Source organism: Enoplosus armatus, chromosome 11 (assembly GCF_043641665.1).
Source record: "Enoplosus armatus isolate fEnoArm2 chromosome 11, fEnoArm2.hap1, whole genome shotgun sequence".
In the NCBI taxonomy this organism is placed as follows: Eukaryota; Metazoa; Chordata; class Actinopteri; order Centrarchiformes; family Enoplosidae; genus Enoplosus; species Enoplosus armatus.
The window spans coordinates 10,838,184-10,851,539 of record NC_092190.1 but is presented as its reverse complement, the minus strand read 5'-3'; the positions used below and the strand labels follow the sequence as shown (position 1 = coordinate 10,851,539).

At 42.4% G+C, this 13,356-nt stretch overlaps 1 protein-coding gene across 1 annotated transcript; it reads left to right on the top strand.

Moving 5' to 3' along the window:
• The first annotated feature begins 368 nt into the window (after positions 1 to 368).
• chaf1b (chromatin assembly factor 1, subunit B) lies at positions 369 to 8,280 on the top strand. Its single transcript, XM_070914985.1, has 13 exons — positions 369 to 494; positions 1,195 to 1,327; positions 1,431 to 1,551; positions 2,058 to 2,161; positions 2,300 to 2,396; positions 2,533 to 2,617; positions 2,990 to 3,083; positions 3,198 to 3,267; positions 3,358 to 3,449; positions 3,552 to 3,711; positions 4,391 to 4,966; positions 6,505 to 6,593; positions 7,725 to 8,280. Exons 1-13 carry the CDS (start codon positions 369 to 371, stop codon positions 7,823 to 7,825), a joined length of 1,848 nt encoding a protein of 615 aa, XP_070771086.1. The 3' UTR covers positions 7,826 to 8,280.
• Positions 8,281 to 13,356: the final 5,076 nt, after the last annotated feature.

Sequence of the window (13,356 nt, the reverse complement as noted above, 5' to 3'; positions counted from 1 at the left end):
TTCGAAATATCTTCAGTCCAAAGAATAACCAGGTAAAACTCGATTGTATTTGTAACGAACATACTCGTTAGCTAACAGTAACTTAAGTACCTGGTTTTGTCCGTACCGTTAACATGGCGACAAATCATTCCAACAAACCCACTAGGTTTGTTGCTAACCGTGTTAGCTAGTTGTAGCATTCGGTTCCTGTGACTGTGTGGCCAAATTAGCTGTTTTACCACATTATAATACACGGTCCATATTTCTTAGCATATAGAGATAATAGTCTGTGTTAGCTGCTGAGCGAATATTATCCCATTTAAAACTGTGTGAAGCATCAAATGTATGTGTTTTTCCCTCCTGAGGTTCAGTGTTGGATATTAAAAAAAATGAAGGTGGTAACGTGTGAGATTGCATGGCACAACAAGGAGCCAGTCTACAGTCTGGACTTCCAGCACAGCTCAGATGGACGCGTTCATCGGCTGGCCACAGCTGGAGTGGACACCACAGTCAGAGTGAGTGGAGAGGGGAAGAAAGACAGAATCAGAAATACCTTATTAATTCCCGGGGGGAAACGTTAAAAACGTCGGAGTTATGATAAAGGAATAAAGGAAAAAAATAAGAAAACAAACAGGAGCGACTGTAACAGGTTGCATGTACGCATGCGCACTAATACATCTGGTGTAATGCAGTGATGAACCAACAGCTTTGTTAGAAAACAGAAGTGTCTGACCAAGAGTCGCTTTAATGACCATGTGATGTAAATCTGTGTACATGCATTTGTCTAGGCTATCTGTTGAACAAAATGTCATGTAGCATCAATAGTGGTCTCTCACAGAGTAAAACAATTTTACATTCTCATATTGGCATACTTGATAGGACATTTTAAAGGTCTTTTTCAGGACCTTAAATGTGTATGTATGAATGTATCGCACACAGGATTCACCAAACAGCACTAGTTGTAGTACTAAAATCTTACCAAAATAAATCAATGGGTATGATATGAATCATTACAAGTTACAAATCTAGCATTTGTAATCAAATTTCATGATTGAAAAGTGAATTACTTACAAAAGAACAGAAAAATAGACCTTACAGATGTTTGCAAAATATTACTTTGAGTAAAAAAATAGGTAAAGTTTTACCTGCAGCTGTGGTATATAAGCTGTTTACAGAGTGTGTGTTTAATGACCCTTTGCCCTGATGTTGATGCAGCTATGGCGGGTAGACACAGGCCCAGACGGGAAGGCAGTGGTGGAGTTTCTGTCTAATCTGGCAAGACATACCAAGGCTGTCAACGTAGTGCGCTTTAGCCCTAATGGAGAGTTGCTTGCCTCAGGAGGAGATGGTATATCACACATAACAAGGCCCTTGTGATGTTATTCTCAAAACATAATGGGTATTTTAAAATACATGGCCGTTAGCAATCGTATGGTTTTTATTTTGTACAGATGCAGCGATTCTACTGTGGAAGCTCAATGACTCTAAGGAGCCTGAGCAAGCACCCATGTTTCAGGAGGATGAAGATGCTCAGCTCAACAAGGAGAGCTGGTCTGTGGTCAAGACACTAAGGTACACAACTCTGGTAGATTTGATCCCATCAAGTTTATGTATTTTAATGATCATTTCTACCTCCTGTCCTTTGATTCTAAAGACTCTTTTGCTGTGTTCACACGGATGACATCGTTCATTTTGATGTGACCACTGCGTTGGCAAAGTGTCAGAACAGTTAAACCTGGTCCAACTTTTGCTGTATTCAGTGTCACCTGGCAGTGCACTGTGTTGCCAATTAACAATGCACATGCACATTACTGGTGGATTACTTCGTAGGGGAGCTGTGTAATTCTACTGTTCACCTTGCAGTTGTCAAGACGGGATAAAAATGATTCCTACCATGATGATATTTAAAAGTTGTAAAAACCATTATTTGTTTTGAATAATATTTAATTACTCTGTATGGAGTATGTGAGTATGGTGATCTACTTGTATTTTCCATTTTGAAATTTGCTGTTTGATCTAAATTTGTAGCAATAATGTGGTTTTACAAAGTGATTTCTTACAACTTGATATGTCTTTAGGGGACACATAGAGGATGTGTATGACATCTGCTGGACACGGGATGGAAACTTCATGGTGTCTGGGTCTGTCGACAACACTGCTGTTATGTGGGACATCAACAAAGGTTTGCTTGGACTTGTAGATATCTATGCTTTCCATACATTTTTAGTTTCTTCTGTTATATTTAAGTGTGTTAGTTAGAGTGTATATCTTATTTTGGCTTTGTATTAATTATGTTGGTTGCAACTGATTTTGTGTTTAGGACAGAAGCTGTGTATCTTGAATGACCATAAGAGCTACGTGCAGGGGGTGACCTGGGATCCTCTGGGGCAATATGTAGCCACTCTCAGCTGTGACAGGTAGAAAAACACAGACCCTCATGGCGTGTCTATGGGTCTAATCTTCATTAAATGAATGTATTGCTATGACTAGTCACTGACTGTGGGGTTTCAGTAGCTTGATGCTTAAGATGTTTTTGATTTTCCTCCCCCTCAGAGTGATGCGCGTGTACAGCACTCACACCAAGAAGAAGGCCTTCTGTATCAGTAAAATGAGCTCTGGGCCACTTGCAGAGGGAGAGGTCAGTAGAAATGTTGCTTTTGATGATGCTCGGTTGAGTCACTCCATTGTTTTAGACGTGACTAAGGTCTTAAAATGAACTGCTTTCAGTCATGTATTTTGTCAGAATTATCCAGGTTATCCTGCTAAACCTTCACCCAACCTATCCCGTACTTGCATGTACACTGAACCTACTATCTAATTTTTACTTTTTTGAGATTAGTCTACATGAAATCAACTCTCTCTGTTCTCACTCATGCTCTTGTTTTGGCCACCCACTAAAACTTGTTTATGACACTTCTTCTTAATATTTGTCTTACAGTTCCCTATATTTTATTAGTAAGACATGTAGCGTACCCACTCTCAGTGCTGCATTTTGCCTTCATCTTTGCAGGTGAAGCAGTACAGAATGTTCCACGATGACAGTATGAGGTCGTTTTTTCGACGTCTTTCATTCACACCAGATGGATCTTTCCTGCTCGCCCCAGGTACCTACACAGCAGGCTCAAAATGTGGCATTTATCTAGTGAATATTCAGTGTTGTAATATCCTTGTCAAGATCATTTCTATAAACAAAGTTCCACCTTCTGTTTTAATGTCAGCTGGATGTGTGGAGATCGGAGAAAACATCATAAATACCACCTACATTTTTTCCAGGAAGGGCCTCAAGAGGTAACTTTTGTGACATGCTGTGGCATTTGTAGTTTTTCAGAGTCAGTGTTGGCTATATTAACGCTGGTAATCGCTGTCTGTGTGTTTAAGACCTATTGCCCACTTGCCGTGTCCATCTAAAGCTACACTGGCTGTGCGCTGTTGCCCCGTCTACTTTGAACTGAGGACCAAGAAGGCAGAAGGCAAGGACATAAAGCCCTCCTTTTTTATCGTCTGCACCTTTTATGTCCCTTCATGTTTGACTTGTATATGTTCTTCATTTTTCCTCCATTTCTCCTCTACAGATGGTTCAATTCAGGCTCTTCCCAACGTATTCCAGTTGCCGTACCGTATGGTGTTTGCTGTGGCATCTGAGGACTCCATCTTCTTGTATGACACACAGCAGACCCTTCCTTTCGGCCTAGTGTCCAACGTCCACTACCACACACTCAGCGATCTTACATGGTAAACTAGGACTCCCTGCTGTTGCCTTCATTTGTAGCTAAACATACGTTTTGAATAGTCATCATTTGTGGGAATTAATTGTGGTGTGTGTGTGTCCTGGACCTAAGGGATAATAATTGTATGTGTATAGAACATTTATTCATTTTTGGAAAGTGCATTATGTCCATTCAGTTGATTTGAAATGCATTCATTATTTTTTTTCCCAGACTGTCTCATAACAATACTCGCATGCCCATATGTATGTTGAAACAGTTTTTGGTCTCTGTTATTGTTCTACTCTCCTTACTCTCCATGAAGAATAAGTGATGGGGGACAAAATCCACAATCCTCCTGCTGTGCAAAAATGAAGCTATTAGGCTTCAGGGAAGAGGGAACTTTGCGCTGAAAAGATTGTAACTTTGGAAGAATTCAGATTGCTGAAGCCTCATAATAACTTTGGTTTGGCAGCGGGATGTATTTTTACACAGAAGAGAGCTGTAGATTTTATCACCCAGATCTTAGATTGAAATTGTGTCAGAAGGGATCTGAAGTAAAGGAGGAATCATTACAGCGACCAATGAATGTTTCAGTGTACACGTGGGCCTGTAAACCCATCCTTTAACACAAGATTCTTATACATGTTAGAAGGATGTTTTAGCGTTCCACCCACTCACATGTTTTTCTATTGTATCCTCTTTAGGTCTCGTGATGGTTCCTTCCTGGCTGTGTCCTCCACAGACGGCTACTGCTCCTTCCTGTCCTTCTCTCCTGGGGAGCTGGGCACTCCGTTGAAGGAGCCCCCCACTCTGGAGGTCTTTGCCCCAAACAGTGGTGTTGAGAAAAAGGGCAAGAAATCGGCCAGGACCTCATCTCCTGTGACCCAGCCGCCAAGCTCAGCCCCAACTCCCCCATCGCAAACCAGCCTAGGCAAAGACGCCCCCTCTGTCACCCCCCCGGAGGAGAAGAAGAGCACCCCCAGTGCCAAGTCCAAACCTCAGCCCCGTAGGATCACCCTCAACACCCTGGAGGGCTGGGGCAAGCCCTCTACCCCTAAAGCCACAGCTCCTTCAGCACCTCAGACCCCAACATCTGCAAGCACAAGCGCACCCTCGACCCCCCAACCCCGTGTCGCCCCTCTCACCCCTACCAATTCCTCCACAACCCAGCTACGCATCACCCCCCTCACTCCCTCTACCCCTAAAGTCCTCAACAGTGCTAATACTGCCGGGCCCACTACTCCTAAGGGTACAACCACCCCAAAGGGACCCACCCCAAGGTAAATGCAAAAGGCGTTCTCTTATTTGTTTCTGTCAGAGTGAGCATACTGGCAAACTGGGAATTAGTTTATTATTATACACTGAAAGTGTGAATCTTTGTATAGCACAGCAATGCTTTGATTGTTGGCAGGTAGGTTTTTCAAGCAACGTGTGTGTGTGTGTGTGTGTGTGTGTGAGAAACTGGAAACAGATAATACTTGACTTTTTTGTTTCATAACTAACTTAAAATTTTTATCAATTACCACGCTAGTTGATTAATTCACCATCCATCAATTACACTTTCTTTGTGAGTACTGTTCGGGGATGTGTTTTTCACTGATTATGTCAGGATACAGCCAAGTGATGTGTGTATGTATGTTTTTGTCTGTTTTAGTTACACCTGTCCACACTGCCAAAATCACTCGTTATTTGTGTGATTTCATATGATTTAACTGAGATTTGTTTCTTGTGTTTGGAACATCATATTTACACTATTTACAAAATAAGTAAATAAAACTGTATTCACATAGCACTTTTCAAAACCAGGGTTACAAGGTGCTTCACAGTTACAAAAAAGGGCAATAAAAAGCATCTGAATTAATATTTAAATCAAAGACTAGCAAACATTCTAAAATAAAAACAAATCAGGGTTGAGGAAGCATCTATACAATTCCTTTTGAGAATAAATAGGATTTGAGATGAGCTCGGTCACCACTAGCAGCACACTCACTGATATATGGTGGAGCCAAAATGTGTAACACCTCAAAAGAAATTAGAAGGATTTTGAATTAAATCCTAAAATTGAGAAGAAGCCACTGTAGTGAACCCATCACCAGGGTGACATGGGGACGCTGTGAAGTTTTAGTTTGAAGTTGGTAATCGTGCAGAAGAATTGATGTAATTTTATTTCTGTACCAGCTTTTTCATTCACACAAAGGGTATTTAAATCTCTCACACAACTTTTCAAATGTCTGGAGTCCGACTGAGGAAGTAACTACACACAGCATTCTGCGTTCACCTCCCCCATAATGATTAAAGTAACAAAGCTGATTATCTCTAAAGATGCAGTTCAGAGATGAGTACTAAGAGTAAGAAGCACTGTGTCCTTTAAAAGTGTGTTTTTAAAATATACTTTTAAATATTCTTCTAAAAATGCAGGAAAATTATAAATAGATGTAAGATGCTTGTGATGTTTTTGTTGGTTTACATGTGCTCAGCACTGGCAGCGAGAACAAAGCCCTGTCTGGTATGAGGGATTCGTTGGACCCCCCACTGACTATAAAATAATAATCACTCTGACAGACTGCGTGTAGACAATGGCAGGTCTGCACATGCTTTTGTATTTGCCTTGTATCCGTAACTTGGAACATTTTCTTTGACTAGTTTTACTAGAAGGCGACAACTGAATCAGAAGAACAAAAAAGCGGATAAATGAAGTGTAACAGTGATAAACTTTGTTCACTGTACAATTTATTGTCACATTCTGTGCTTGTGTGTTTTCTGTTGATCGTATGCTTGAAGCCTCTTTACCTTTCGTGCTTTTTCTATTTGTTTACAGGAGAGTATCTTTGACTCCCATCGCATCCCGATCTCCAGCTGTTAGTTCACTCTTCCGCACTCCATCCTCCACTGAGAAGGCCAAACATGGTTAGTGAGGCCAACTTTTCGTGTTTCATGATTAAAAATCATGCATAATACTGATGGAAAATTCCTCCACCCTCATCGACAGCCTCAATCACATTTCTGTTATGATTAGGGATGCACCAATCACACTTTTTCTCCCATGATACTGAGTCGGATACCTCAACACTGGGTACCTGACGATACAGAGCAGTGATCCGATACTAGTGCTCCCTTTTTCCCAAATTTATAATCTGTTTTCCTCACTGCGTCGAAGTCCTTGGAATCATTTTGATGTAAGGTAACATGAGGCAAGTTGCTGTGGCACTGAAAAAAGGAGTCAGTGGCCCACCAGGACTGAATGAATGTAACTGATAAACGTTTTAATAACATCGACAAATAAACTGTCATGTCCCGATCCATTTAATCAGGTCAGAACCGATCCTGCAAATCAGATCGGTGCATTCCTAGTTGTGATCAGTGTATATTCACAGAAATCGTGCTGCTGTTGTGCCTCGATATATGATATTTCAAATCCAACCTTTAAATTGCATCTGCTGTTTGTGTTATTTCTATAGCTTGGCAGAAAAGCAAGAGCTTAAAAACTTTAACAATATCACCATTTATATTTTGGGGCTTATTTTTGTCGTTTTGACCATCATTTCCATTGGGTATGATTAACTTGCCAAAGTAATTGCTGAGATCTGGGAACACAGGGAATTCTTTACACTGAAGTCCAATGGAGAAAGTAGTAGTTGTAAAGAAGCCAATAGCATAACCTGATTACCTAAACCACTTTGTTTAGAGGCAAAACTGAAAGTTGGCACACTCAAACGTTTGTTCAAACAATCCTTCATTGCACAGTCAAATTGTGTGTGCGTGCTATGGCAAGCACAGTAGACCAAAGTTTAACCAGGAAGTGGGTCTGTAAACTGTGATGGGTGTTTACAGCGGACAGTTTGAATAAAAACAAATTACCATTTGCTTTTGTTTTCTCTTTGGAATAAGTTTGACTAACCTGGGTGAAGTAAGGTGGTATGCAATCTGTCAAACCAGGTGTCTTACATGTTGCATACAGCAGGAGACTTACTCGACGCAGAATCAGGCTACAATATGTAACCCTTCTGTCACTGATCCCCTTCATTTGTATTTCTACAGAACGACCTTCTCCTCCCACTGATCCAGTGTGCCAGCCTCCAGAATCCAAACGGCCAAAGACCAGTGATCCCCCAGCAAAGACCAGCGTCCCCCAGGCTTAGAGTTTACTGGGAACAGTGTTGTGCTATGATATCAGAAAGGAGTACAAAATCACAGAGGCTCATTGTGGATGTAACAGCATTGTGTTTGGTCCATATTGTCCGTACTTGATCGAACTAGATGAAGCTTTAACCTCACATAATGTACTCGGTTACAAAACAAACTGCATTGCAGTAAGTGAATTAATACTTCTTTTAGTCGTGCGTATGTTTTTGTATCATACAGTAAACAGGTAATGAGATAACTGTATTATAATTGGTTTGTTTGGCATTTAGATGCTGATGTTTTGTAAAAAGGAAAGTTCTCTCAGTCGCTTGTTCTTGATGAGAAGTGAAACTAAAACTGTGCTCGAAACCTGAAGAAGAAAAAACAAGCACTTCAAGGTTTAGTACCTTGTGAGAGCTTTGAATATACAACCTGAGTTTTAATTTGCTGCTTGAATGAAAAGCTCAAAATTGTCAAGCATTTAAGAGTCTTTCTCATTGTCTAATAAACTGTTTCATATACAGTGCATGTATAAGTGGTGTGCAGTGAATGGCTGTGGGATGATTCATGCTTTAACTACAAGCAGCTGACTTATGTAAAGTGTTTTTTGTCTATTAGGAAGATGATCATTCATAGGCTTTCTTTGTATTAAACCTGAACTAATTTGAAGCCATACAGTACATACACTATATTGCCAAAGGTATTGGCTCACCTGCCTTGACTCGCATATGAACTTAAGTGACATCCCATTCTTAATCCATAGGGTTTAATATGACGTCGGTCCACCCTTTGCAGCTATAACAGCTTCAACTCTTCTGGGAAGGCTTTCCACAAGGTTTAGGAGTGTGTTTATGGGAAGTTTTGACCATTCTTCCAGAAGCGCATTTGTGAGGTCACACACTGATGTTGGACGAGAAGGCCTGGCTCTCAGTCTCCGCTCTAATTCATCCCAAAGGTGTTCTATCGGGTTGAGGTCAGGACTCTGTGCAGGCCAGTCAAGTTCATCCACACCAAACTCTCTCATCCATGTCTTTATGGACCTTGCTTTGTGCACTGGTGCACAGCCATGTTGGAACAGGAAGGGGCCATCCCCAAACTGTTCCCACAAAGTTGGGAGCAAGGAATTGTCCAAAATCTCTTGGTATGCTGAAGCATTCAGAGTTCCTTTCACTGGAAGTAAGGGGCCAAGCCCAGCTCCTGAAAAACAACCCCACACCATAATCCCCCCTCCACCAAACTTTACACTTGGCACAATGCAGTCAGACAAGTACCGTTCTCCTGGCAACCACCAAACCCAGACTCGTCCATCAGATCGCCAGATGGTGAAGCGCGATTCGTCACTCCAGAGAACGCGTCTCCACTGCTCTAGAGTCCAGTGGCGGCGTGCTTTACACCACTGCATCCGACGCTTTGCATTGCACTTGGTGATGTATGGCTTGGATGCAGCTGCTCGGCTGGGGAAACCCATTCCATGAAGCTCTCTACGCACTGTTCCTGAGCTAATCTGAAGGCCACGTGAAGTTTGGAGGTCTGTAGCGATTGACTCTGCAGAAAGTTGGCGACCTCTGCGCACTATGTGCCTCAGCATCCGCTGACCCCACTCCGTCATTTTACGTGGCCTACCACTTCGTGGCTGAGTTGTTGTCGTTCCCAATCACTTCCACCTTGTTATAATACCACTGACAGTTGACTGTGGAATATTTAGGAGCGAGGAAATTTCACGACTGGACTTGTTGCACAGGTGGCATCCTATGACAGTACCACGCTGGAATACACTGAGCTCCTGAGAGCGACCCATTCTTTCACAAATGTTTGTAGAAACAGTCTGCATGCCTTGGTGCATGATTTTATACACCTGTGGCCATGGAAGTGATTGGAACACCTGATTTCAATTATTTGGATGGGTGAGTGAATACTTTTGACAATATAGTGTATCTTGAGCCATCTTTGCAGTTGAAGTGAGGACTAGACTAATGGAGAATTAATGCTGCAAAGTAATTCTGAGCTCACAAAAATGACTGTAAACCAAAAAGATCTCCAATTTTGTCTTATTTAGATCTTTAATATTTGACTCCGTTAAGTGTTACATTATATTTTCTATAGATTTTAATTCACTACATGAAGGTCTAAATGTTCTCCACAATGCCGGAATAAAACTGGTGGAGAATTAATATACACCGATCAGGCATAACATTGTGACCACCTGCCTAATATTGTGTTGGTCCCCCTTTTGCTGCCAAAACAGCCCTGACCTGTTGAGGCATGGACTCCACTAGACCCCTGAAGGTGTGCTGTGGTATCTGGCACCGAGATGTTAGCAGCAGATCCTTTAAGTTTGCGAGGTGGGGCCTCCATGGATCGGACTTGTTTGTCCAGCACATCTCACAGATGCTCGATTGGATTGAGATCTGGGGAATTTGGAGGCCAAGTCAACACCTCAAACTCGCTGTTGTGCTCCTCAAACCATTCCTGAACCATTTTTGCTTTGTGGCAGGGCGCATTATCCTGTTGAAAGAGGCCACAGCCATCAGGGAATATCGTTTCCATGACAGGGTGTACATGGTCTGCAACACTGCTTAGGTAGGTGGTACGTGTCAAAGTAACATCCACATGGATGGCAGGACCCAAGGTTTCCCAGCAGAACATTGCCCAAAGCATCACACTGCCTCCGCCGGCTTGCCTTCTTCCCATAGTGCATCCTGGTGGTATGTGTTCACCAGGTAAGCGACGCACACGCACCCGGCCATTCACGTGATGTAAAAGAAAACGTGATTCATCAGACCAGGCCACCTTTCTATCAGAACCAGCATTAACTTCTTTGGCAATTTGAGCTACAGTAGCTCGTCTGTTGGATCGGACCACCCGGGCCAGCCTTTGCTCCCCACGTGCATCAATGAGCCTCGGCCGCCCATGACCCTGTCGCTGGTTCACCACTGTTCCTTCCTTGGACCACTTTTGGTAGATACTGACCACTGCAGACCGGGAACACCCCACAAGAGCTGCAGTTTTGGAGATGCTCTGACCCAGTCGTCGAGCCATCACAATTTGGCCCTTGTCAAACTCGCTCAAATCCTTATGCTTGCCCATTTTTCCTGCTTCTAACACATCAAGGACAAAATGTTCATTTGTTGCCTCATATATCCCAGGTGCCATGATTAAGAAATAATCAGTGTTATTCACTTCACCTGTCAGTGGTCATAATGTTATGCCTGATCGGTGTATTGTCCCCAAGGAAGTCAGACTTAAACAAATGGAGTCAACATGTAAGTTTTATTACTCAGAGGTTGATAAAAAAAAACTAAATTCCCGCCAGACAATACATAGGACATGACCTCTGTGCCCTGAGTGTATTACAGTATTTTACATGATTGCTTTGGCTCAGTTTTCACGAGAGCTTCACTGTCCTTACATTCAAAGAACAAAACACTAAATCTGATGCTCAGTCCTCAGAATACACACACCACATATTAACAAAACTGTCAGTGCTTATGATTAAACCTACTCAGTACTGAATCAATGCAGCATGAGTTTGCAAGCATTTCTCATTATTTTAACATTACCCTGGTAATTGCTAATGACTTCAGTGGTGGAAAGAAGAAAAGGGAATTAATGTCTGCTCAGTAGCGTATTTGTGTGAATTGAGGTTTAATGTTATATGTTTTCCAACATCACAGTTTAGCTTGCTGTATTTGAGATGATCACTATAAACTCATAAGTGATTGAAATATAGTATAATACTAAAATACTAATACTATCATAAGGTTTGGTGTCTTGAATTAAAAACAAACTTGGTGGCCAATACAGGACAGTTAATGTAGGATTTACTGTGGTATAAAGTCTCTTTGATGACAATCTGTTACTGTTACTGTTACTGACAGCAGTATTCAATAATAACCTTTTTCTAAATTCAACAATGATTAAAATTCAGTAATGAACATACAATGTTGTGATGTTGACATAGGCTACTTCGTGATGTATTAATTTGATACTGATTGATTGATTTCTATGTGACATTTTGAGGCTAAAATTCAGAGGGTTGCATTTTGTGTTAAAAGCTTTAAACATTTTAATTATTTTGAGAAAATTGAACCAAAGCAATTGTAACATTAATACTGTATTACAATATTTGTAACTGACATTGAGATGATAGTGACAGCTGACATTTTAAAGTCTGAAATCATCTGATGGTATTTGCTCTGGCTAAATAACGTCAGGCCATTTCCAGAAGATAAAAGCTCGACAACGTTATAGTGTCTGTAAGGTAGGTGTATCGTGTTTAACTTGACTGTGCAGCAAGTGAAGCAGATAGTAATACTGGCATCGCGTGCGAACAACCTACCTTGCTGCGAGGCAAAGAAAACTAAGTTGAGTGGCAGCTCCGTCAGCCAATCACATGTCGTCTGGCAGAGGCTCTTTAAAGCTTCTGCTAATGGCCTTTGTCTGAAGGCGGGGAGGACTTAGGCTCGGTTAGGCTGCTGATCAACCACAAAACAGAAGGTTACGAGTTTAAACAATTGGACTATTTCACCGCCAGACTGGCTTTGCGGCAGCGAGAGCGGTATGAATCATGTCGGGTGTCTAACCGGAGCTTGTTGGGTCGCTTTTGAGGGGACCCGGCGGTGATTTGCAACATTTCGGGCATAACGCGGAGACAGCCTCGCTTTTAGGTCGTTCAAGTGGCGATGCTGAGCTGATAGCTGCGTCATCATGTTGCTTCCGACTCGAGTTGGCGAAAAGAAATCTCAAGTTAACGCCAGCGGTGAGGCTGCCCGCCGTCACCCAGCCCCGGAGGCCACTCCCGGCCCCTGAAATAGATGGAAGACGGACTGCTGGTGAGCGGTTGGCGGTGAAGCCTGTTTACGTGGTCGCTGTGAAAGTGGCGACTTTACATCACTTGGCTCGGCGTTATTGGCGCGATACTCTCCTGGCTGCATTTATTATCCACACTTGGAAGGACAGTCAAACATTTCCATGGATGTTGCGCAGCGTTAGAACCGCAAAATTGTACAAAATATGACCAGATGTTTTCCGAACACAAAGTCGAACTATATGACATGGCATTTTAGGGATGTTAGCCACAACTGTTTGGATAATGAGAAGTGATGCCCTCACTGACAGCTAGGGTACAAAGCAGGACCCTCCAGTGAAATGCTGTTGACTCCCATCTGATGGTGACTTTCTTCTTTAGCGCCACTTGAGAAAAACAAGCTTTTGTAAGCCATAATGAGAGACGTTACGGCTCATTTCAGCTAATTGGCTAATGTGTAGCCGTCCACAAGGATATGCCAGGCTATTAGCAGGGTGTCATAGAGTGAGTGTTGGGACTTATTGTTAGGTCGGTGGTCTGTTGTCTGCTGTCACCTTATCCACGTGGACTTTGTTTCAGGTAAAGTTTGGGTCGCAGCTCCCCGCTGTGACGCGCGAGGGGGCGACCCGGCCCAGCAAAAGAGGGCCGAGTGTTTGCTGCCTACTCCAGAGAGGAAGAAGCTGTGGTCCTTCTCAGCCTGGACAAAGTTATATGTTGCATCATAATAGAAAACCGGTTAAA

Bases quoted from the DNA above. Each gene is read 5' to 3' on its own strand.
- chaf1b (XM_070914985.1), top strand. From the start codon at position 369: ATGAAGGTGGTAACGTGTGAGATTGCATGGCACAACAAGGAGCCAGTC. The intron at 3,450-3,551 runs GCAAGGACATAA...TCTCCTCTACAG, and splicing joins GAGGACCAAGAAGGCAGAAG to ATGGTTCAATTCAGGCTCTT. The intron at 4,967-6,504 runs GTAAATGCAAAA...ATTTGTTTACAG, and splicing joins CCAAAGGGACCCACCCCAAG to GAGAGTATCTTTGACTCCCA.